This window comes from Watersipora subatra, chromosome 7, assembly GCF_963576615.1.
Source record: "Watersipora subatra chromosome 7, tzWatSuba1.1, whole genome shotgun sequence".
Classification (NCBI taxonomy): Eukaryota; Metazoa; Bryozoa; class Gymnolaemata; order Cheilostomatida; family Watersiporidae; genus Watersipora; species Watersipora subatra.
The window spans coordinates 17,234,480-17,258,405 of record NC_088714.1 but is presented as its reverse complement, the minus strand read 5'-3'; the positions used below and the strand labels follow the sequence as shown (position 1 = coordinate 17,258,405).

Genomic DNA, 23,926 nt, shown 5'->3' with positions numbered 1-23,926 from the left:
TAGAAATGAAATATTTTAATTTTTTTTAAGGGAAACTTTAGAAAATTGTAACATTAACATATGTCACACTCGGTTGAAATAAGTGAGCTAAACATTTGATATATTGTTGTTTTTGTACTGATTAAAATGATTTTTTATAAGCACATACTTAAACAACACTAATGTATGTTTTCTTGAGAACAATAGAACATTAGAATTTTTCAGAATATTTTGGCATAACATATATGAATGTATAATATATTATATTATATGTATACATACATGTAACATATTACCTATAATTATTACTTATATTATATTATTATATATAATATATTATATATATGATATATTACATATATGACATACTACATGTATATAATATATTATAAGCCTACGTATAATACATTATTATATATAATGTATTATTATATTACACATGTAGAGTTTTGAGAAAACTCTAAAAACACCGGATTGTGAGAGTTAGATTAAGATGCACTGATGTAGTGAGCCGTTTAGAAGTTTATTGACAAGTTGATTCTCGTTATACCTCACCACACCGTGAAATCTAAAAGATTATAAATTCATGAGTGTGTGTTCACATTACTAGTTACAGATAGTGATTAAAACATAGCAAATCTTAAGAAAAACAATAATAGTGAGTCAAATATTGCAATTTTATAATAATTCAGTATTACTTTGATAAACTGACCTTGCCTCCGTTCCCACAATCCTGATTAAGAGTATATTAAGGCTTGTATAGCTTTGCTCAGGTTAGACTATAATTTTACATCTTGTTGATTGTGCTACTGTACAGCAACTGCCTAGGTAAAATTTCTGTGGGTGGTTATCATTCGATCGTTAACTGGCATGGCGGGAAAAGAAAATGCTATTATTGCTGACTTTGATTAAAACATGTTGACACATCCTAATGTGGATGACTTTGTGGCTCAGACAGAATGAGTATGAAGAAGTTAATTGCTTACGGATGTTTTCATAATCTATTCGGGATGAGTGATGTGCCATTGGTGATGTGTACGAATGAAATCTATTTATATTGTCAAAGGTAACCGGTTCTTGATTTAATTTTATTTTACACTCCCACCAAATTTATTTGTTAAATTTATTATTGGTTTTACTTGACTGCAACAACAATAGGCTCTTTTGCTCTTATGCGTTATAGCATACTATTACTACTTACTTGCATAACATAATAACTAACTCAAGTGTTACTACTACTACTACTACTACATGGATAACATAAAGATAACTAACCAATGTCAATCTAGGCTTTCAAAACCACAACCACTTTTGTGATCGGTCGATTCAGCACTGTTGCCTGCTGTATAGGTCTGCCATTCCGGTCAATGAGTCTGTTCCCCAAGGTTACCTCAACTGTTCGCACAAGACCATCCTTACCCGCTACTGCATTTGATACACGTCCAATTCTCCAATCACATCTTGCCATGTTATCATCCTGAATCATTACTATGTCATCGACTGACATGTTTTCCTTCTTCTGAGTCCATTTTTGCCTTTTCATTATCATGTTCAAGTATTCATTTTTCCATGTCCTCCAGAACTCGTCGGCAATCACTTGGGAGTGCTTCCATCTTTTCCTACCGTAAACATCGTCAGACTCGAATGTTCCCGGCGGGGGTGCTACTAAGGGGGTAACCTTGCCATTCAGGAGCAGGTTGGGAGTCACAACAGGATCATTAGCATCAGTGATTTTGGTACCTGTTAATGGCCGGCTGTTGATGATGTTTGTAACTTCATAAAATGCAGTGCGCAGTGTTTTCGCATCTACCATTTTGAATTGCATTCTCATACCATTGAGGATGTCTCTAGCTGTTCTTATCATGCGTTCCGTTACCCCACCTTGGTGGCTAGCAGTGGGTGTGTTGAAGTGAAACTCAATTCTGTTCTGTTCCAGATATCCTTTCATTTGTGAGTTGTTCACGCATGATTCTTTGGCCAGTTCATTTCGCATACCAACGAAGTTGGTGCCGTTGTCAACAGTCATGGACTGAATTGGTCCTCGCAGAGCCATGAAGCATCTCATCGCCTGAATGAGACAATCTGTTGTCATTTCCTCTAGCAGTTCTATGTGGACTGCTCTGGTGTAGAAACAGGTTATCAACAGCCCCCAGCGTTTCACTTCGCTTCTTCTCTCTTTTATGTAGAATGGTCCGAAGACATCTGCCCCGATATGAGTGAAAGGCGCAGCCCTCTCTAGCCGTTCGTTTGGTACATTTCCCATGTACTGCATGGCAAGCTTGCCTCGAAGGCGCTTACATCCCACACAGTTGTTAAGAACACTCTTCACATTGGCTGGTTCGTTGATCAGCCAGTATCCATTTCCTCTCACAGCTCCTAAGGTGCTGCGGAATCCCATATGATAAATCTTTTCGTGGTAGTGTCTTGTTATCAAGGTGCTGAGATGGCTATGCTTTGGGATTATGATCGGCTTGTTCCAGATGTTTGAGATTGTTCTCCCACCAACACGGAGTATGTTCCTGTCATCTATTTGGGGGTTAAGATTTTTCAAGGACTCTTCTCCCACCATGCTAGGATACGCTTCCTGTTGTACTACTCCAAGTATGAAGTTTTCTGCATTTAAAAGATCATCTGGGCTGATTGACGGTTTTCGCCATATTCTTGTGGTTTTGGCTTCTGCTTTCCTTTTCTTGTATTCGGTGATCACTTTCTTGAGCAATGCTAGGCTTTTGATAAGAGTCGTCCACCTGCTAAACTTGGTGAATTTGCTCGCCAGGGTGATTGTTTTAGTTGTTACTAGAGAAGTGATACTTCGGATTTCAGGATCATCTGCTTGAAGTGAGGTGTTCACCGTGTGTTCTCTTATGTACTTGTTGATGTCATTCTGTTTGAGAAAGGCGGGGCCTGTGAGCCATGTTTCCATTTGTACTTGCTCTGCCATACAGCCTCTCGATGTGAGATCTGCAGGGTTATCCTTCGTGGATACCTTTTTCCACTGACTTGCATCTGACGAGTTTCTGATCTCTGCGACTCTATTAGCCACATACACGTGAAACCGTTTGGCTTCATTATTGATGTAACCTAGAGTTATGGTCGAGTCTGTCCAATAGAATTCTTTATCTATTGGTAGCTTAAGCTCCTTTCTCAGCAGGTTGGCTAGCCTGCAGGCCGTAACCGCTCCTTGTAACTCGAGTCGAGGGATTGTAGTCACTTTCTTTAAGGGAGCCACTCTCGACTTTGACATGATGAGGTGGCACGCAATTTCTCCTTCTGCCGTCGTGTACCGCAGGTATGAGCAGGCACCGTAACCTTGACTGCTCGCATCACTGAAATGGTGTAACTGGATTGTTTTAATGTTTCCCGGAGGTTTCAGACAGCGCTTGATGCTGAAGTTGGCTAGTTTTCCTATGTCATCTAGCCAGTCTCTCCACTTTCTCATGTCGCCAGGTTCTAGCAACTGATCCCATTCCAAGTCTGCAGCTGTGACTCTTTGTAGGATGAGTTTGCCTTTTAAGATGAGTGGTGATATCAGGCCCATCGGGTCATAGATTTGTGCAATTTTGGAAAGCACGTTTCTCTTCGTGATCATAGCGTTGTTGGTTTCTGGGGCTGAAAAGTGGAAGGAGTCGGACTCTAAATTCCATTCCATCCCGAGGGTTCTTTCGTTAGGAAGCTGTTCTTCGAAGATGTTGATGTTTTTGATTTGCTCGCTCCTTTCTGATTCAGGTATAGCCAAAAGTACAGTTTTCCTGTTGGAGTTGAACTTGTGTAGTCTGATATTTGCTTTGGTGCAGATCTTAACTGCATTAGTGATTAGATCAATGGCTTGTTCCTCAGTGCTCACACTGGTTACGCCATCGTCTACGTAGAACTCCTCTTTTAAGAACTTTGCAGCATGTTGGTGTTCCTCTTTGTAGTCGTCAGCTATTCGGCGCAATCCGTATGTTGCTACACCGGGGGAGCTCGCGGCACCAAACAGATGTTTGGTCATCCGGTAGTCCTTGATCTTTCCATTCTTGCCAGTCCATAGGAATCTGAGAAAGTCTCGGTCAGGCCTATCAACAATGAAGTTGAGAAACATTTGCTGGATATCGCACGTGATCGCTACAGGTTCTCTCCGAAAGCGTAGCAAGATTCCAAGCAAGGAATTAAGATTGTCAGGCCCGCTTAACAGCTCATCATTTAGAGCTACTCCCTTAAACTTTGCGCTTGCATCAAATACCACTCTCAACTTACCTTTTCTTTTGTGTCTCACGCCAAAGTGTGGTAGGAACCATACTTTACCTGATTCTGTTGTGCTTGGTGCTTCTTCCGCGTGTCCTGAGTCAATCAGATCCTGCATAAAATTGTTGTATTCACCTTGGTAGCTTGCATCAGCGTTGAATTTCTTCAGGAGTCCTTTGAAGCGTTGCTCAGCTTGAGCTCGGTTGTTGGGTAATGTTGGAGGTGCAGTGAAGGGTAAAGGCATTATGTAGTTGCCACTTCTGTCTACCTCTGTTCTCTGTTCCATGATTTTCAGGAACCGAATGTCTTGTTGCGAAAGTTTGTCATCTGATTCGGCATCCTTGAAGTCTTGCTCCAGTAGGTCCATGATTTCCTTGCCTGCTGAAGTCATGTATGCTTTCCGGTTTACTGGCAGTATCGGCTCACGTCCCCCACACATGGTCCAACCGAATAATGTTTTCACTGCAAAAGGCTCACCTTTGGTGCTCGTACGAGTTTCCAGTGGCTGAATGACCTCGGTGTAATTCATTCCAATCAGCAGCCCAATTGGTATGTCTAACAATGGTGGCATATGTTTGGCTATATCGGACATGTGTCGAAATCGTTTGGCCTGCTCAGGTGATGGTAATTGACTCTTGTCACACTGGATGTTTCTTTTGTAGGCGTTTATGGTAGCTGAACTGTCATTCATAAAACCTGTTAGGTGGAGATTGTCGTATCTCTCTATATCTGATGTCTGTTGTCCATTCATTGTGTGGATAGTAACATTGGGCTCTATAACACTTACCTTTGCTTCTAACCTCTTTAGAACTTGAGGGGATGCGTAGCAGGCATCCGACATGTTGTCTAATAGTGCGTAGACTAACATTGATTTTCCCGACGGTACCGACATCTTAACTGGTATGGCCATAGTTGTGAGTCCATTAGTTGTAGTTGTAGCCAACACGGTTTTTGTGGTGTTGCCGGGTGGTTCACTCTTTGGGTTTGTTTCGTTCGGTAGTACTTGTACTCTCTGAGTACCACTGTTAGTTGTGGCTGGTGGATTTGGTTGAGTTTGAGTAATTTCTTTTCTAGGTTTGAAGTTCGGGTCGTGGTGGACTGTAGCATGACTTTTTCCACAGACGCTGCATTTCAGCTTGGTTGCACACTCTTTGTAAAGGTGTCCTGGACGAACGCATTTGAAGCAGAGGCTGAGCTGTCTGATGGTTGAACTCTTTTCTGCCTTGGGAAGTCTCTGCAGTTTACGGCATTCGCTAACCTGATGGTTATCTAACTTACAATGAACGCATCCTTTATCGATAGCTGTTGAGAATGTATTCCTAGATTGACCAGATCCTTTCAATCGCTTATCTGGTAGTTTTGTTTTGGAGTTGAATCCTCGTGCTAGTGGAAGTTGTCCTATCTTTGCTTCTTCTTTTACGAAGCTGCAGAACTCCTTAAAGGTTGGGTAGCGGTAATAGCTTTCTTCAGTTTTGGCTACTATTCTTGCCCACTTCCACTTTAGGCGTACTGGTAGTTTTCTGCACATCTTTTCATTTTCGCTGTAATCATCCAACACTCCCAAGGAATGGACTGAACTCTGGGCACTCAGCAAGTGGCCTAAGAAGTCACTGAATTCTAGTAAAGTTTTTCCATCATCGGATACGCTCGGCCACTTGGAAAGCTGGTCTCTAAAACTCCTCGCTAAGATGTGCTCGTTTCCATATCTTTCTTTCAAAAGTTGTCGCGCTGCAGCATACGCATGTTCTGTGTTTGACATGAAATGTCCTTCGATAGCTTTCTTAGCCTCGCCACCTGTAAACTTCTTGAGGTAACGAAGTCGTTCTACTCCATCAATTCTCTCGTTACGTAGGTACATGTCGAAATCTACTTCCCAGTCCTTGAACTGTAATAGGTCTCCTTTGAATACATCTGGCTCAATGCTTCGTTTTCGTATGGCAGATGCTAAAACATCAGCTAGTTTGTCCATTGGATCTGTCCGGTTGTTTGTGCTTGTGCTAGGACTAGGAGCCTTAATTTCTCTTTGATGCCGTCTTTCGCTGGATTGTTGTATTGCCTGTTGAGGGCGGAGATCAGGCTCACTTTGTGGAGTCGGCTGAAACTGCAAAGCATTTTCTTGATGTTGTTCTGAGTGATCTTCAGCTGCTTCCTGGTTGTGTACACTACCTTCGGAGTGTTGCTGTTCTGAGCTTTGTTCTTCTGCATTTGGTGATGCAGCTGGTAGTTCGTGTCCATACATTCTTCTTTGATTACTCTCATCTGTTAGTTCTTGAAATAGTCTTGCGTTTTTGTTAATTTCTTCGTTTAGGTTTCTCATCATCTCGGCCTGCCTTTCTTCTTCTTGTTCTTCGAGTGCATCAATATCTTTATCTATGCTGTCTCTAAAAAACTTCATTTGAGCGAGCACCTGGGTGTACGTGGTTTGAAGGGATTTGGGAAGCTTGCCTTCATCATTTTCATGGAGTGTCAGCAGCTCCTGGTATGTGCCAAGAATTTCCTTAGCCTGGTCACCCAATGCATCGTGAATGTCATAAAGCAAGTCGAGAGAAATCTCTTGAGACAACTTCTGTTGAGAGACCTTGATAAGTCTGTATGCAGAACTAACCAGTTTTGTGAGCTTAGTACTTAACTGGTAAATATGGCTTTCCGTAGCCTTAAGACCTGAACCAACATTTCTGCGCTCTCGCTTACGCGTCATATTTTCTGCAGCTATAGCTGTGGAGTTGTTAGTAGGGTTATCCACAACAGATTCTGTCACTACAGTGCTACTACCATTATTGGTGGGTTTATCAAGAACGGGTTCAGAATTTTCAGCATTAATTTGTTGTTCAAGTTCTGCAATAGCCTCTGTTTCATGGCTCGACAGATCAGCAATGGCATTATCACTCAAATCATTTACTGGACTAGACATTTTAAGACCGTATTGATACCTATTTTAGCAATGTTTATCTTTCACGCTTGTTTATGCCGTAGGATTTGTCAACAATCAAATCTGTTCAGCTTACACGCAGGGGTGGTTGCCAGTTAATTTTCGAATGATTTACAATATGAGGCAATTTTAAAACTCACAAATGCACAAATATTTACACTCTTATAAAAACTATAAATGAAAAGAATAATGTTGATATCGAGAATTGTTAGTAATTGCAATATGACAGACAAATTAAAGCAATTACACAGGTTATCTAGCGAAGAAAGAAATGAGTGCCTATATTGACAGTTGAATTCGTTGCACTATGCTATGAGTTAGTTATACACGTGTGTCAAATGTTCACTGTTTCTTGTTTACTTAGCTGCTTGAGTAGACTGCTGCTGGATTGCTTCATTCATTCCCTTCTGTTGGCTTGTCCTTGTGGTTGATGAGCTGGCTGGGTTCCTCCGTCTGCTGTGCTATTTATAGCTGCTGCTATCTAGCTGATTTCCTCGTGAGGTGTGGTAGCGGAGGTTATTATGTGGTTCGGTTTGATTATGCGTGTCTGAATGTTCAATATAATTGTAGTGATTTTGTAACTCTTGCTTGTATTTCTAGCTTTTGCCTGTAGTTTCATTAAGTTTTTACGTTATATGCCACCTGCTGTTTATTGCTGACTCACACTTTAGAACAATAAAATGTGTTCACATACACGCCATTAGTTCAGTGTATTGTGGTCAGCACGCCATTAGTTCAGTGTATTGTGGTCAGAAATGAGTTCTTGTCAGGTCATAGAGGTGGGCAGTTGGTGCTTTCTTGACCAGCCGTTGCTGGGCTCTTGCTTCCTCCGTTCTTCCGAGTAGCCCAGTTTTTTGATTGGTGCTCTGGCGTGGGACCTTTTCTGGTGGGGCCAGTAGGAGCGCGACAGCACCTGTGTCCCATTTTGCTGCCGGCGATACTTTCAGGCTGCTCAATCAGTTAGAAATTTGCAATGCATCAGACCAGATGCAATTCTCTTTAGAAATTTATGCTTTATCATTTTATTGTCAATACGTATGCTACGCAAAGTTAAAGTTTAACCATTTGTTCAAAGCTAAGTGCTAAGGAGGCAAAAGGTATGTTACATTTTGTATATTATATTTGATGCTTTACCTTTGAATTAATTACTCTGTAATTGCTGTTATGTAATTGTCACAGTTGCATTTATGTCTCATTTATACATGCAGTTTTCATTTGCAATTATAGCTCATGTGAGCATTTCGCTTAGTGCTACTTGTTCTATTGCAGACTTCACTGTGTGTTTTGACCATTATGTTTGGAGAATAATAATAAAGAGCATTACAGAGTAACACTTCCTTAGTCAAGTCATTTCACATCAGTGAATCTAAGCCTATCTAGCAATTTAGCCAACTGAATTGCTATAGTGAAGTCTTCCGCCTAAACGTGGCAGCAGTCTCAAGCCTAAGAAAAGAATATTGAAGGAATTATCCTACAGAGACCCAGTGTCTACCTACAGCCTACAGCTACCTACAGAGACCTAAAGTCTACCCACAGAAGAGACCTCGTGTCTACCTACGGCGTACAGTTACCTACAGAGACCCCGTGTCTACCTACAGCCTACAGAGACCTAAAGTCTACCCACAGAAGAGACCTCGTGTCTACCTACGGCGTACAGTTACCTACAGAGACCCCGTGTCTACCTACTGCGTACAGAATTTTCCTAAGTATCCAACGTCTTGCCTTGGAGAAATACAGAGACGATTCACTCGTAATAAAGAGACAATCGCAATAGCAAATAAACATTTCTATCGGTAATAGAGGAGACAACTCAGGAGAGCTTTACCAAATCTTAGATAAGTACACTTATGTATTAGAGAATATTCTCTGACACTCTTTCCATTGATCTGATAGAGCATTATTCAAAGCTGTTTTTTAGTTTGTGTCAAAGTGCCTCCCTTTTGTGGTATATTGTGTGTACCTGTACCAATTTTAAACAAATTGTAAATTGAGCAGGCTGAACGTAATCGTCGCGCAAGTGTGCATTTTTTGCCTGTTGTCGCTTCGTGCTTGGCTGCATCAGCCTTGGTTTCTGCAGACTCTTATCTCGCGGCTTGGTTTGGCGGTACGCTGCTCGCTCTTTGTGGGTTGCCTGAATCATTTCTAAGCATAAGAATTCTGAGCGTAAACACTGTTAATTGATACGTAAGAAACTCAAAGTGTAGTGTGCGCGACAAGTGCATCATTGTTATTGTCATTAAATAATAGTAGTGCTTGAGTCACTAATTAGTTTTCACGATATAACCACAAGAAATATTAGACTGTCATTTCGAAACAAACGGAATACCTTTACCGTTTACGAGCCATAGGTATATTGTCAGTCACTTGAGTCAGCTAATTTAGGCAATTTAGTCTGCACCTGATTTAAGCTTTGCCTTTCAACATGGATAGTGATAGTGTAGTAGAGAAGCACAGGCGCGAATCAAAGCGCATCAAAGCAGCTTCTCTCAATAAGGAAGTGGCTGATATTATAGTGACGCAATTAGAGTTAGTAGAATCTCTTTTTGATGATTTGGAGAAAAAAGAAGATAGTGCTGTTGAGAAATTTTGTAGTGATATAGATGAATGTTTACAATCTGTAAACGACAAGTATTTAGAGCTGGAAACTGTTACTGAGAACACAGTTGATGAAACAACCACTAACATGTACGCGGCATTTCGTACCGAATTAAAACAAAAGAGAGAGAAACTCCAAGAATTGCTAGAGCAACGCCAAAGGCTTGCTCATGAACTTGCAGATGAGGAATTAGCACTTCAACAAACAGCTGAAGCGTATAATGAACAACTCACAAAGTTTAACAGGCTTATGGCAAAAATGAAAGTGATCCAGGAAACACCCACACAAATCACGGCACTTCCCACGATTCAGCATAATCTGAGCACCCGTGCATCTCCATCAGCTGAAATCATTCAAGTCGACACCCAATCAGCAGGCCAATTTTCTCAAAACAGAGACTTGAATCCTGTTAAAGAGCTGGCGGACAGTCTGATCACCACGATGAAGGCTACCAGAAGGTCAACACCAGCTCCACCAGTATACGATGGCGACCCTATAAGCTTTCAAGACTGGGAGATAGATTTTGATTCGTTCATTGAGTCTGAGGGCTTGACAGGGAAAGAACCTCTTCGTTACCTAAAGATTTACGTATCAGGTAAAGCCAAAGATGCCATAAGTGGCCACTTCATCACTAATACAGAGAAAGCATATTTAGATGCTAGAAAAGAACTGAAAGGACGATTCGGCAGTAAGCATAATGTTGACCGAGCGCTAAGAGACAAACTTGCAGCCTGGCCTAAAATCGGAGTCAGAGATTCAACAGAATTGCGAAGTTACGCTGACTTTCTACTACACGTGAAATCAGCCATGGCAAATGTGCCGGAATTAGAGTCTCTCAGCGGTAGCAAGGAAAATGAAAATCTTGCAGCAAAACTGCCCGATTGGCTTATCAGAAGCTGGGCTAGAAAAGTCAAAGAAAAGAGAAAAGCTGAACAAAAATACCCTGAGTTTGCAGAGTTCGTGGACTTCGTGGTAGACCATACAGAAGTGGCTGATGAACCTCTGATGAAACTTTGTAGCACAAGTAGAGAAACTAAAAGGAAGCCTAAAGGCAACCCTGGGTCTGGAAATCTTCGAACCTTTAATACCAGTTCTACAAGAGAGATGTGCGTTCATTGTACGAAGCCACACCCCACGTCCGAGTGCTTTGTTCTTTCAAGGATGACTGATGAGAAAAGAGAAGCCTTTATAAAAGAGCACAAGCTATGTTGGGGCTGTCTCCATAATGGGCACAGATCTAAAGAATGTGGAAAAAGAGCCACCTGCAAAAAGTGTAACAAAAGGCACCCCACAATTCTACACAAAGAACCTGGTGAATTTAAGGCTAGGAGTCAAACCACGGATCAGAGCAGAATGCTAAAGAAAACTGAAGAAGCGAAAGAAGAGAACGAAGCACAAAGGTCTGCAAAAGATCACCCCACAAAGCAAGCCGTTAAAGCAACAGGCGTACAAGAGGGCATAATGAGTATGGTTGTGCCCATCTATGTTTCTACTGCAGCTGACCCCAACAAAAGAGCACTAGTGTACGCTCTTTTAGATACTCAATCTGATTCTTCCTACATGACTACTAAAACCGCTGAAATTATCAACGCTGAGCACACTGTGGAAACCGTGACAATGGACACCCTGAATGGAGAGTCCACCACAACCATCCATAAGTACAAAAACATCAGAATACAAGGTTACGAGCAAAGAGACTATGCTATGGTTGAGGCCTATGGCTGGGACAAACTGACCGGAAATGTCAAGAACATACCTAACAAGATTAATGTCGGGAAGTATCCTCATTTGAAAGATCACGCTAAGAAGTTTCCTCCACCACTGGACATACCGATTGGTATGCTGATAGGAGCCGATTGCCCTCAAGCTTTTGCACCGCTAGAAGCCGTTTTGGGCAAAGCTGGAGAACCATTCGCACAGAAAACCATGTTAGGTTGGACCATACTTGGAGGCAAGAGAAAGAATTATCAACATCAAGAAAATATGACCAGAGCAAATGCTACAGCAACGACATACAGCGACAGCGATGAGAACTTGATGGTTTCACAGGACGACCTAAAGTTTTTAGATATGATGGAACACGGCATTCACACAAACGAAGAAGGTTATCTTGAAGCACCTTTACCCTTCCGGCTCAAACCTCTCCTACCCAATAACCGTATACAAGCAGAAAAACGACTGTTTGGACTTCAGAAAAAGATGAATAAAGACGACTCTTTCAAACAAGAGTACAATTCCTTTATGGAGGACTTGTTGAAAAGAGGCCATGCAGAGCAAATCGACGACCCGCCTAATTGTGGACATGTTTGGTATATACCTCACTTTGCCGTCACCCATCCAAAAAAGAAAAAACTCCGGGTAGTGTTCGATTGTAGTGCTACCTTTGGTGGCACATCGCTAAACGAACATCTCTTACAGGGACCTGATCTGACAAATAACATGTTGGGAATATTGTTGAGGTTCAGAAAAGAACCCATAGCCATCGCATGTGACGTGGAGAAAATGTTCCACAATTTTTACGTAAACAAGGAAGATAGAGATTTTTTGAGATTTCTGTGGTTTGGAAAGGATGGTGATATCAAGGACTACCGCATGAGGGTACACTTGTTTGGCGCAACATCATCCCCAGCTGTGGCCACTTATAGTCTGCAAAAGTTAGCAGACCAACATGGAGAAGAGACTTCAGCAGCGTCAGAATTTATAAAAAGAAACTTTTACGTAGATGACGGGATAACAAGTGTTTCCACTACAGCTGAAGCTATAGAACTCATCACGGAGGCAAGAAACCTTTGTAAAAAGGGCAATCTGAGACTCCACAAATTCGTTTCCAACAAAATGGAAGCTTTACGAGAACTACCAGACACAGAGAGAGCAATCCAGGACGTGGACCTCTATAGTGATAACTTGCCAGCGCAACGGACGCTTGGTCTTGAGTGGTCTGTCAACAAAGACGTGCTGAGGTTTACAAACAGTGGAATCAAGCAGAAGCCATCAACCAGACGAGGTATACTTTCAACGGTTAGCCAACTGTACGATCCTTTGGGTTTTTTAGCACCCTACACATTAGTAGGGAAGAAAATTCTACAAAAAGTAAATAAATCAGGTACCGATTGGGACGAACCCATTGCTAAAGATGTTCAGGAACCTTGGAAAAAATGGGTTCAAGAGCTGGATATGCTTGACACTATCAAGATCCCCAGATGTATTAAGCCTACTGGTTTTGGAACAGTAAAAAGAAGGGAGCTACATCACTTTTGTGATGCGAGCATGGATGGCATAGGCGCTTGCTCATACATACGTTTGATAAATGAAAACAATGACATCCACACCAGCCTTTTGTTGGCCAAATCACGTGTAATTCCAAGTAAAGGAATCACAACCGTGCCTAGGCTGGAACTGCAAGGCGCTGTCATGGCCACCCAATTGAGTGCGATACTTCACAGAGAGTTGGACCTTACAGTGGACAGTGAAGAATTTTGGACAGATTCGGAAATAGTCCTAGCTTACTTGGCTAACGAGCAGAAGAGGTTCCACGTGTATGTCGCTAATCGTATACGTGAGATAAAGATGTGCTCGGGCATACAGCAGTGGCATCACGTAAGCAGTAGAGAAAATCCTGCTGACATTGCATCTCGTGGCACAGGCTGCCACCAGTTAAAAACTTCTATGTGGCTCAACGGGCCTAAGTTCCTGAAATGCCACAACCTAGAAGACCAATTCGAGAAACAACCGAGTAGAATGCCTATCGATGACAAAGATCCTGAGGTAAAACAGCTCAAGGGTGTTAAAGCTACTAAGCTGCAACAGGAAACAATTTACCATAGCTTCACCAAATTTAGCTCTCTCAAAAGGCTGGTAACTTCTATTGCCTACCTACGACAGATGGCTGCCAAAAGGTCTTGGAAAAATTTGCAGTCACCGGACCTTGAAGACTTAAAAAGCGCTCAAGAAGTAGTAATAAAGATCGCTCAATGCTATCACTTTAAACAAGACTTATTGACGCTAAAGGATAGACAAAATCAACTACCAAAGAGGAGTAATTTGTTACCACTGAACCCATACATAGACACAAAAGGTCTACTCCGTGTCGGTGGGAGGGCCAACAAGTCTACAGTACTCACAGAAGATGAGAAGCATCCTATCATAATACCGAGAAACTGCTATCTAGGAAAGCTGATGATAAGAGACACTCATGAGAAGGCGCATCATCTTGGCACAGCTTACACTGCAAGTGCTACAAGACAGAATGGCTTTTGGATAATTGGTGGTACAAAGACTACGAAAGAGATCATCAAGAACTGTACTATATGTCGACGCCTTCGGGGCTTCACAGAGACACAGATGATGGGAGACTTACCAGCTGAACGAGTAGAAAATACACCTCCCTTTACTAACGTAGGAGTAGATTGTTTTGGTCCTTTTCAAATTAAAGAACGTCGCTCAGAGCTGAAGCGATGGGGCGTACTGTTCACCTGTTTGTTCTCTCGAGCCATCCACGTGGAAGTGGTAGACGACCTTTCCACTGATGCATTCTTAAACACACTCCGTTGTTTCATGGCTATACGGGGCCCAGTCAGCTTAATATTCTGTGACAATGGTACTAATTTTGTCGGCGCCAAAAATGAGCTCGAGAGGCAACTAGAGATAATGAGTGACAAAAAGACAAAAGACTTCATGAAACAGCACCAGATAGAATTCAAGATGACTTCGCCCACAGCCAGCCATCAAGGAGGGGTGTGGGAGAGGCAGATAAGAAGTATTCGTTCAGTGCTAAATGAGATTTCCCTCAAATATGCCGGGAGAATGGATACAACTATGCTCAGAACTGCACTATATGAAGCAATGGCCACTGTTAACAGTAGACCTATTACAGCGGCTGATTCTGAAGACCCAAATAGCACAGTTATTACCCCTAATCATCTGCTGACCCAAAAAGCATCACAAGTTGCTCCACCACCAGGAGATTTCTCAGAGGAAGATATTTATAGCAGAGCTCGTTGGCGCAGAGTACAATCTTTTGCCAATGACTTCTGGAATATTTGGAAAACCGATTATCTATCTAGCATCACCAAGAGACAAAAGTGGACTACTGCAAAAGAGAATCTCGCAGAAGGAGACTTGGTCTTACTTACAGAAAATGACAGACCACGCAACCAGTGGCAGATAGCAGTAGTAGAGGAGGTACACCCAGGTACGGATGGTCTAGTGAGAAACGTTACTATAAGACTGGGCAACAAGCACCTTGACTGTAAAGGAATACCTCTCGCTACAGCAGTTTACCTTAGAAGACCCATTCAGAAACTAGTGCTTCTTCAACGAAAATATAAGAATCAGGACTCTAGCCTAAAAGAACAAGGGCAGTCTACAAAACTTTAATACGTTATTACACTTGTATTATGTACCCTTATCTAGCCTTATATAACCATATATTTTAAGCTTGCATGTCTTCGCGCAATCACAATTATATTTAGCAATCTGTTTCCCACTAACTGAATATGTTATAAATTTTTGTCAGCAAAATTTAGGTGGGAGTGTAGTGATTTTGTAACTCTTGCTTGTATTTCTAGCTTTTGCCTGTAGTTTCATTAAGTTTTTACGTTATATGCCACCTGCTGTTTATTGCTGACTCACACTTTAGAACAATAAAATGTGTTCACATACACGCCATTAGTTCAGTGTATTGTGGTCAGCACGCCATTAGTTCAGTGTATTGTGGTCAGAAATGAGTTCTTGTCAGGTCATAGAGGTGGGCAGTTGGTGCTTTCTTGACCAGCCGTTGCTGGGCTCTTGCTTCCTCCGTTCTTCCGAGTAGCCCAGTTTTTTGATTGGTGCTCTGGCGTGGGACCTTTTCTGGTGGGGCCAGTAGGAGCGCGACAGCACCTGTGTCCCATTTTGCTGCCGGCGATACTTTCAGGCTGCTCAATCAGTTAGAAATTTGCAATGCATCAGACCAGATGCAATTCTCTTTAGAAATTTATGCTTTATCATTTTATTGTCAATACGTATGCTACGCAAAGTTAAAGTTTAACCATTTGTTCAAAGCTAAGTGCTAAGGAGGCAAAAGGTATGTTACATTTTGTATATTATATTTGATGCTTTACCTTTGAATTAATTACTCTGTAATTGCTGTTATGTAATTGTCACAGTTGCATTTATGTCTCATTTATACATGCAGTTTTCATTTGCAATTATAGCTCATGTGAGCATTTCGCTTAGTGCTACTTGTTCTATTGCAGACTTCACGGTGTGTTTTGACCATTATGTTTGGAGAATAATAATAAAGAGCATTACAGAGTAACACTTCCTTAGTCAAGTCATTTCACATCAGTGAATCTAAGCCTATCTAGCAATTTAGCCAACTGAATTGCTATAATAATTCTACGAATTTTTATGTTGACAGAGCGTGTGCGTTGCACCGTTGCAGCGCTAGATTCTATGTTGACAGGCTATAGTCACTTCTATTTATTTGCTTGTAGATGTACGGATTGTTTCTGTTACTAGTTGTAGCACTATGCTATGATGATTCGTATAATGTTCGGGTTAGTTGAGCGTATGCGTATGGCACAACGGGTTTACAGTTTCTTCAGGTTAATTTGATCAGACTTGCTTGATCAAAGTTCAGGTTATTTGTGCATGTACAGCACAACAGGTTAACAGTTTACAGGTTGGGTTGATCAGGTTGGTTTGATCGGTGAATCGGGTTACACGCTTCTCTAGTTTAGGTGTACAGGTTGGTCTGCGCTTGTATTGCACAGCAGGTTGCCTCTCCTCCGTAGATTCGAGAGTTCTCTAATAGTTCGCCTCTTGACGGAAACCAATATTTCACTTACTGATTGTCTCTTGGCGGAAGGCCGGATTTCACTGACTGATTGTTTGTCTCTTGACGGAAAGCCAGATTTCACTGTAGAGTTTTGAGAAAACTCTAAAAACACCGGATTGTGAGAGTTAGATTAAGATGCACTGATGTAGTGAGCCGTTTAGAAGTTTATTGACAAGTTGATTCTCGTTATACCTCACCACACCGTGAAATCTAAAAGATTATAAATTCATGAGTGTGTGTTCACATTACTAGTTACAGATAGTGATTAAAACATAGCAAATCTTAAGAAAAACAATAATAGTGAGTCAAATATTGCAATTTTATAATAATTCAGTATTACTTTGATAAACTGACCTTGCCTCCGTTCCCACAATCCTGATTAAGAGTATATTAAGGCTTGTATAGCTTTGCTCAGGTTAGACTATAATTTTACATCTTGTTGATTGTGCTACTGTACAGCAACTGCCTAGGTAAAATTTCTGTGGGTGGTTATCATTCGATCGTTAACTGGCATGGCGGGAAAAGAAAATGCTATTATTGCTGACTTTGATTAAAACATGTTGACACATCCTAATGTGGATGACTTTGTGGCTCAGACAGAATGAGTATGAAGAAGTTAATTGCTTACGGATGTTTTCATAATCTATTCGGGATGAGTGATGTGCCATTGGTGATGTGTACGAATGAAATCTATTTATATTGTCAAAGGTAACCGGTTCTTGATTTAATTTTATTTTACAACACATATGGTATATATTACTATCTTACATTTTTATTATATAACTTATATGTAATATAACATATTATATATATGTAATGTATTAAATATATATATACATATATATATATATATATATTACATATCATTGTCTATGAGTACTGTTTATGTACAGAGGGCCAGACATGCTTGTATTAGCAGCAACAAATAATAAACATTTTTATTATCCAAAATAATCTCAAGCAAACTTGCCAAAAACCGCGAGCATGACTGTTTGACCACGAGATGGTTTACTCCATTTAAGGTACCAGGATGTGGTAATAATAGATGCATAGGCTGAGTAATAGGTCTTCCAGCTTTATTATAAATACACTGGCTCCTCTTCTCCTTCCCTACTTTCATTCAGTATTTAATGTGGAACTTACACTAAATTTTAGCAGATTTTGTCAAAAAGTATCGATATTTTTCAACCATTTGTGATTGTTTTTGATGTTTGAAGTGATCTGACTGCCAGGATGTTTCAAGATTAAAATCAACTAAACTTGATTAGCCTTAAAACGTTCAAACTAAGGAAAGTGCAGTTACGACATCTATAGTTGTAAAGAGATCGTCATAATAGAGATGCGCAACGCAGTAACTTGAACGCAATAGCCGATATCAACTATAACAATGATGGCGACTATTGACGTCATTTCACACTTATTTTGCTTCCTTTTAACCCCGATCAAGTTTTGTTGATTTTAATCTTGAAACATCCTGGCAGTCAGATCACTTCAAACATCAAAAACAATCGTAAATAATAGAAAAATATCGATAATTTCTGATGAAATCTGCTAAAATTTTGTGTAAGTTTATCATTAAACCTCAACTCATCTCTAAAAAAAAGAAACTTGTCTGGAAATCTGAACTTTAAAAAATTATTTGAAACCATATGTACAATTATTCTGCCGTTTTATTAGCTCAATTGGTAGTGCATTAATTTTGCAATCTGAAAGTCAGGAGTGTGAAGCCTGGTTAATGCAAACCTTTTTCTCAAAACTCTAACTATGGCTTCAGCGAGATGAAGGAAACCAGCTCTAGCACACCAAATATTTGCCGCATCTTCACGAGTAGCTTGAAATGATAGCGAAATAGTCCTTTATTTGTGATGATGACTTTGTTTGAAAGTCAAACTTTGGACACCTGCACGCAAGCGTATCACATCAGACGATTGACATTCTAACTGTTAATATCAACACAAGTGCTTGCTTATCAGCAGTAACAGGGTTGCTCAGTTTAAAAAATAAAGTAACTTCTTGTAGGAGTGCTAGTTTGGTACAATGAGGGCTGTTCATTTGTTGAGTATCAACTGACTTGTATTGTAAAGTCTTTCTAGACGTTAGAAGACATTTTTTAGGGTGAAATTTGCGATGTTTGTGATACTTTTACTTTATTGAATTTATATTACGAATCCAAATCATTATTATATGACAAACAGCTGTATCAGTGTTTACTATAATAAGAGCCATGTCTGTATGTCCGCTCATTCGAACCCAGGATTGAAGGTTGGGATAAAATATTGCTTTTTACGGGGTTCAAACTCACAATGTGTGGCCTACAAAGTTGAACTACAGATACCAGTGCTAATCAACCACCTTTCAGATTTTCTGAATAATTCGTACAGATAGCTATTCTCCATGCGTTATCGGCACACCTGACAATCTCTCACGACGTACTAGACTAATATATAATTACAGCACTCGGTCACAAACTACAGCACACACAAAATATTTGTAAGGAAACCTCTACGGTTTTTAACTAGTTTTTCTCAGCAAAGACGATCTTCCCTGAAAATTATTTTTGAAATATTTCTCACCGGCTTCATGCTTTTACCATGTTGACCTACATAACTGACCTAGATCAGTGTTGAGATTCTACTACGCTACAATCACCAACCAATGACACCATGTAGATCAGTAAACATAACTGTTTTCTATGTATACAGTGTATGACTAATTTTTGTAATCGTGTCTTTTTAATTGCTGTTTTTGTTTATCTCAATAAATAAATAAATTCTCCATTGTTTATCTTTTACCATATGTTCTACAGAAGTTGTAGGTCACTGTGATGTCACAGAGTGAACATAATGAGATGTGAGTAGCCTGAGTTATCTTATTACTGAGGGATTTTTACTCTCTGTTCATGCTCGAATTGAGTTTAACAAATGTTACTAAATATTCATTTCTATTGAACACCTTGGCCTGGATACACACATCTATGAAATGCATCACCATAGACACGTAGCGTTTAAATGTTATCAAATGTTACTAAATATTCATTTCTATTGAACACCTTGGCCTGGATACACACGTCTATGAAATACATTGCCTACCCGTAGCATTTAAATACGATTGCAGAATAGAAACTCGCTCACAACAACTCTGAAGACCTTGCTACAGAGAGCAACTAAATGCATCATCTATGCGCGCCATTTAGATATTTGTTGTGGCTACACACGCTGACTCTAATCAATGATGCTGACTCTAATCAATGATGCTTCGTGCTGAAAAATGAGTTGATCAATGAGAGCAGCCTGTTATACGAAGGTCGTGAAACCCTTGTTAAACTTCCCAGTACCTTTATCGCAGTAGCATCAGAATACTTGTATCATAACATGGATCATCAATGATTTATTATAGTAATAGCTATTTGCATTGCAACATTTTGTGCAAGGAAAAATGTTACAAGTCAATGATAAAAACAATAAAATACAAGTTCATGACCTATGACCTATGACCTCAATGGTATAATAAAAATAACTTTAACCTACCCAATGAAAAGAATTATTTAAAATGCTATCTAAACAGGTCTAACTTATAGCGATGACTTTGTTGTATATCTCACTAGTGAGATCATCTTGGCTCATATATAAATAGCTGTCTGTGGGAAGCCCTGTTATCGGCATCATTCGAAAGTCAATCTTGGATACATCTAGTAAACATTAGATATGAATAGCATTGAATCGAGATGGTGAAAACAACCATTTCAGTCAATCATAACACGCCAACACACTTGTTTTAAAATGACACATTGACAATGCATTGACGACACCAGCGACGCATTGTGGATGCGCATAGCTTTGCCTTTAATAAAACTTCAATTTATAAACAAACTTACTTTAAAACTTAAGACTTGCATTTTAAAAGAAATATTCAACACTCAAAATCTAGCCAATATTCAGCAGACAACCTTAGCTAGTTGTTTATATCAGAATATCACTATAATATATAATGTATCTCTATAATTCCACTCCACACGGCTATTACTGCTATTAAATCTCTGTATCCTCTCAGGGGTGAGCCTCTAAAAATAATACTTTTCTGAACTGCTCAAGGAGTGAGCTACCATCAGGCTTTTACCACGGAGAACCACCCAATGTGAGAGAAGAATAATGGTGCGATGCTGCAGCTCTTTAGTATATAAATCAGGTTTGATGATGATCTCATACAGTTCTTGATGGTATTCACGATTGAAAGACCAATTTTTCGGTTGTCAAAAAGTAACTGTAAAAATAATGGTGCTGTACAATCACAATGAGAAACATGCTAAAGAGTGTCGATCATTTTAGCAAGTAACGGCTCTAATAAAAACATGCTAGTTGGTGCGATCCTGTGCATAGCTCGTAAAGCCTGGTTCCCATATACGCTGCAAAGCATCGGCGACAGCACCGCAAGCTATTGCGATGAAATGTGAACCTACACGCCAGGTACTCCCGAGTACCACCGGTAGTTGTCGGCAGCCGACGCAAAAGTTTAGCGCTGTTCAAATTTCGCAAAAAACCGCAGGCAAAACATTTCCGAAATGCAATGTACAGTTGAAGGTCACCATTATCGAAACGGCATGGCTAGCAAGCAGTTTAGTGTGGTTATTAGCGATGCAACTTTATGTGAACAGAAGCCGCCAAGCCTAGCCTCGCAAGTGTTTTGCTGCGCAAGATTACCGCCGGGGTCTCGCAATCGACATGGGAACTAGGCTTAACAATTTATAAAATAGAAGTAAATTCATAAATTACAAAAGCCAGCATTAACTGCCAAATGATAAAATATTTTTAGACCTTTGAAAAATGTTTGACTTCAGGCCAAAATTATTTTGTGATTATTATTCCGATTTTTCCTGTTCAACAAAACACATCGATTGAAATACCAGCTTTGATGTTTATCAACACAATAGTGCCTTTTATGCGTATTTTTAAATTTGAACTTTTGATATGTGATACCATCAATATTGCTCAAAAGTATGGTCAATTGCTCGTTGTTAAGTAGCCGTGATTTGTTCTCGTCTCCTAAAATAAACTTGCCCCACAATTTGCCAGTTTTCAGCTATCAATATTTCAATTAATAAAATGATTCAAAAGCAATTAAATTAAAATAAAAGGGAAAAATAAATGCGTGTGATCCCAAAGGCAGCAGTTCATGATCCTGATCTTGACGCACAGTCTGCGTAACTTTTCTGTACATTAGCGCACCAAATCAAACATCATGGGTTAAAAAAGATCGACCTTTTGATGCGTCTCAAACTGACTAACACTCATCACACCTTCATATTTTTGCGGTTTCGATCTACTAGGAGATTGAGAAAACTTGTGTCATGAACAGTTGCTTAGTAAAGACTGAAATGAGGGTTATTAACAGGCATATCACATCAAACTATTGGTTTCTCTGTGCTTATTCTATAGCTCATAAGTAAATATAGATATATTTTTATAAAATAAACTTGGCCCATCTGGTTTGATAACACATAAAATAATACTATATTCGAAAGAAAACTAACGTTTTCCGGTCTTTGCCTAGCTTATTACTGTGTGACGTTACGACTACTTTTTGGAACATGAGGGTTAATCTTTCAGAATTGACTCTCTTCCATGAACACCATTTTTCGAGAGGATCGACCTTGTACATTGTGTCATTCTAATTGTATTGATCCCATAGCTATATAATTATCGATCTTCTAATGTATCTACTTTTTACCAATCTAATTTGTGTCGTGACTTAATGTTTGGTTTTTAACCAACCTCTTCCGATCCCTTTGAAAAATTCATGAATTTTGTATTTATCATTTTACTCATTTATATCATTCCGTTTTAATGAAATAGTAGATAGTATAGCATGACAAACGCTGACAAAATAAGACAAGAAAGTGTGTTTGCTTAACCGTTTCTGTTAGAGAAGGGCTTGTTTCACTGCTCTTATAGTGAAAGCATAAACTAGTGTCTATAGAGTTCCCTACATACATGTAAGTTATGCTTATTACTATCCAAACTTCCTCGCTCACAAAATAAACACTGCTTGAAAGCGCTTAAAACCCGGTCTGAGTAGATTCAAAAACAGTTTGGTAGCACCTCTCTTATCACTCTAGCTCATCTTCCAAAGGCCTTTATAGCATTGCTACTAGAATCGTATGGCAAGAATGACTTTATTGAAATATAGCACGATAAGCCAAGGCGCAAGGAGACAAGATAATATGTTTACTTTGCCGTTCCCGTTAGACGATAGATAACAAGTTGTTATCTTGTCTAAGAAGACTGTCAATGACAAAGGCAGATGTGACATAACTTTTAGGATTAGCAAACTTCAACGACTATTGAGAAGAGGTACAGCAAACAACATCCTTAGTATTTAGAACGAAGGCAACATCATCCGACACAATACTTGTCAGGTTTAGCATCTCAAACATACTGTTTCCTTTTGTAATCAAGCTCTATGCAATTTCCGTAATATATGCTAAGCCATGCTTTCAGACTCAGGAGAAATGATTATCTACTCATCCTATCATTGCATGGCAGAGTTGAATGATCATTAACCCTCATTTCTGTACAACACTATAGTGCTGTTATTCCTAGTTCAATGCGGTGCAATTGTCATTTACGTAATTTCAAAGCCTGGTGTGGTAATACATATAATTGACAGTGATATTAATCTCTTCTTGTCTAGCGGCTGTCCACTCCTACTGAGAGGGATGGTCAGTTATAAATAAGGTTTCTCACTGCATTGAGAAGACAACCCAGACACTGCCAGCCACTCATAAAAGTAACTGCAATGTTTTTGTTAGCTAAAAGAAAGCGTGGATTTGTACATGTACATATCATCTTTTAAGATCAAATTTTTAAGTTGACTATCAATGCTTCAGCTGGTCCATCACAGCAATATAAGTATTTTTACATAGACAAAGATTGTTTTTCGGGAAAATCATGTAGGCCTACTACAGTGCAATTTCATAGACACATTTAAAGTAGTCTAGTGCTACTTTGAAAAACAGGTTATTTTTCTACACAATTGCATATTTAAGAGATTTATCAAAAACACAACAAAAATGCCATCGGATTGATCTGCAGTTGTTTAAGATGAAGAAGAGTTAGGTAAAGTTGTTTGAAGTGACTTCATTTTTTCAAGTAGGTCTCACATTTAAATAAAATACAATGTCATGACACTTCCCCTAAACCCTGAATTTTTTTCACCCCAAAGTTACTCCAAATGAATCACTCCAAAATTTTCATTATTTCTGAGATCTATGTTTTTATAACCACAAATTACTGTTTGGTAAAAAAGACGGCATTGTAGTGAAGCATTAATTGAATTACGTATCTGTAGAGTATTAATAACTCCACTTAGTCATTGTGTGTCT

At 39.7% G+C, this 23,926-nt stretch overlaps 3 protein-coding genes across 3 annotated transcripts; 1 reads left to right on the top strand and 2 right to left on the bottom strand.

Annotated features, from left to right (window-relative positions):
- Positions 1-1,157: 1,157 nt before the first annotated feature.
- LOC137401059 (uncharacterized) lies at positions 1,158-3,628 on the bottom strand. The gene is made up of 2 exons (XM_068087409.1): positions 3,467-3,628; positions 1,158-2,449 (listed from the first exon to the last, which is right to left on the bottom strand). Exons 1-2 carry the CDS (start codon positions 3,626-3,628, stop codon positions 1,265-1,267), a joined length of 1,347 nt encoding a protein of 448 aa, XP_067943510.1. The 3' UTR covers positions 1,158-1,264.
- A 73-nt stretch (positions 3,629-3,701) lies between these two features.
- LOC137400490 (uncharacterized) lies at positions 3,702-7,114 on the bottom strand. Its single transcript, XM_068086816.1, has 2 exons — positions 3,824-7,114; positions 3,702-3,728 (listed from the first exon to the last, which is right to left on the bottom strand). The coding sequence occupies exons 1-2, from the start codon at positions 7,112-7,114 to the stop codon at positions 3,702-3,704; spliced, it is 3,318 nt and encodes a 1,105-aa protein (XP_067942917.1).
- A 2,440-nt stretch (positions 7,115-9,554) lies between these two features.
- On the top strand, positions 9,555-15,104 carry LOC137400489 (uncharacterized). The gene has a single exon (XM_068086815.1). The coding sequence runs from the start codon at positions 9,555-9,557 to the stop codon at positions 15,102-15,104; it is 5,550 nt and encodes a 1,849-aa protein (XP_067942916.1).
- Positions 15,105-23,926: the final 8,822 nt, after the last annotated feature.

Coding starts and splice junctions, on each gene's coding strand:
- LOC137401059 (XM_068087409.1), bottom strand. CDS start 3,628: ATGGAATGGAATTTAGAGTCCGACTCCTTCCACTTTTCAGCCCCAGAA. Junction 2,450..3,466: donor GCAAACTCATCCTACAAAGA/GTCACAGCTGCA, acceptor ATCTGGAACAAG/CCGATCATAATCCCAAAGCA.
- LOC137400489 (XM_068086815.1), top strand. CDS start 9,555: ATGGATAGTGATAGTGTAGTAGAGAAGCACAGGCGCGAATCAAAGCGC.
- LOC137400490 (XM_068086816.1), bottom strand. CDS start 7,114: ATGTCTAGTCCAGTAAATGATTTGAGTGATAATGCCATTGCTGATCTG. Junction 3,729..3,823: donor TAGACGATGGCGTAACCAGT/GTGAGCACTGAG, acceptor CAACTCCAACAG/GAAAACTGTACTTTTGGCTA.